A 1,609-nucleotide genomic window follows, 5' to 3' on the forward strand; every position below is an offset into this window, starting at 1 on the left:
GGACCGGAGGGCGCCTCAGACTCAGGAGATTCAGGGCCTCTCAGGCTGAGGGAATCCGGGGCCGCAGACAAAGGATTTCCGTCTGGAATTATTGGAGGTCTCTGAGACTGAGGCGATTAGGAGTCTCTATGGTGGGAGATTTCAGGGTTCCCAGATTGAGGGGAATTGAGCTCCTTCAGGGGCAGGGTATTTGAGGGGCTAAGGAGGAGCCCTTGTGTGGCGCTGTGGGGTAAGCACTGGACTACTAACCACAAGTCGGCAGTTCTGGGAAACCCTCCCCTCCCCACGACTGCACGGCAGTCAGTTTGGTTTGGGTTCTGGAAGGATGAAGGGGTCTGGGCCTCCTCGGGGTAAGGAGATTTGGGGTTTCTCCTGCTGAGGGCATGTGGGGGACCAGGAATTTGGCGGGATTTGAGGCTGCTGGGAGTGAGATCTGGAGTCTCGTGCTGATGGTTCATGAGGGTTTAGAGGGGTTTTGAGTAATGGTAGAAGCACCTCGAGTCCTGTCAGTCGCCTCGGCTCTCCCGCGTCTTCTCTCAGCACCTGGACCCTCCTGCTCTCAGTAAGGTCGAGATCGCAGAGATTAGCATCCGCTTTTAAAGCTCTGTCAGGTGCAAGCCGCCAATCAGAGCGCTACCAGAGCGGTCTGGCCAATCGGCAGTCAGAGTGGGACTAAAGAGACGGCATTGTGGGCGGAGCCTCGTTTGTCAGTCACGGCAAAGGGCCCAGTCAGGGATTGGGATGTGGGCGCGCAAGGATCCCTGAGTTGCTGACGAACAAGTGACGCATAGCGGCTTCCAGTGGGTGGGGCAGTCCTGGCAGCTGGGGTCTTCATCCGGGCTTTCAAGGGTCATGTCTGAGGGGTGGATTCTGAATGTTCCCTCGTGCCCCCCTTTGAGGGGCAGGAGCTGGGCGACTCGTGGTGTGGAGGGGGCCTCGCGGAGGGACCGAGGGATGGGGTGCTCAACACGTGTAAAGATTTATAATTTAAGTGCATTGAACCACACCCCGTGATCTCTCGCTTCCAAACCAAGCCTAGTTTTTTGTCTTGATCCCGGAAGAGGGTTTGAAAGAGCTGTTTTATGACCCTGAGTTTCCCCACATGCTCTAACCAGAGTTAACATTAGGAAAAGAAACGGCGTCATCTTTATAAAAGTGAGAAGCCCACTTCCCTTCTGGCTGCACAGACAGGAGAGTTTATAAAATGACATTCCTCCTAAATGGGAAAGATCTAATTGGATTAAGATCTGTCATCCCATCTATGGATTCTAGATATTGTCTGACAAAAGTAGTGTGAGAGATGAACCCCAATGCTTGCTCGGCTAGTTTTAACAGGAAGAGGCAGTGTTCGAAGACAGACAAGCCCTTCGTGGTTTATCACATGTCTCTATCTGGACTGAGATAAATCCCCAACCTAGTTAAGCTGCGTCTCTCATACTTTGGACCTATTGTCCGGAGGAAACAATCGTTGGAGAAGGATGTCATGCTGGGTAAGGTGGAGCAGAGAAAAAGAGGAAGACTCCCAACGAGATGGATCAGCCAGGTGGCATCATTGATGGCGTCAAGTGTGGCAGTGGTAGTGAGGTTGGCCCAGGATCGGACATTGTTT

General features: G+C 53.1%; 1 protein-coding gene across 1 annotated transcript in view; it reads right to left on the reverse strand.

The window, feature by feature from the left end:
* The window catches only part of LOC102825977 (histone-lysine N-methyltransferase PRDM9-like), a 26,266-nt gene extending 25,808 nt beyond the window's left edge, over nt 1–458 (reverse strand). The window contains exon 1 of the mRNA XM_006876858.1: nt 288–458. Coding sequence (XP_006876920.1) covers nt 288–458 — 171 coding nt within the window. The remainder of the gene's footprint in view (nt 1–287) is intronic.
* Nucleotides 459–1,609: the final 1,151 nt, after the last annotated feature.

The sequence above is a fragment of the Chrysochloris asiatica genome, unplaced genomic scaffold (assembly GCF_000296735.1).
Source record: "Chrysochloris asiatica unplaced genomic scaffold, ChrAsi1.0 scaffold00419, whole genome shotgun sequence".
Taxonomy (NCBI): domain Eukaryota; kingdom Metazoa; phylum Chordata; class Mammalia; order Afrosoricida; family Chrysochloridae; genus Chrysochloris; species Chrysochloris asiatica.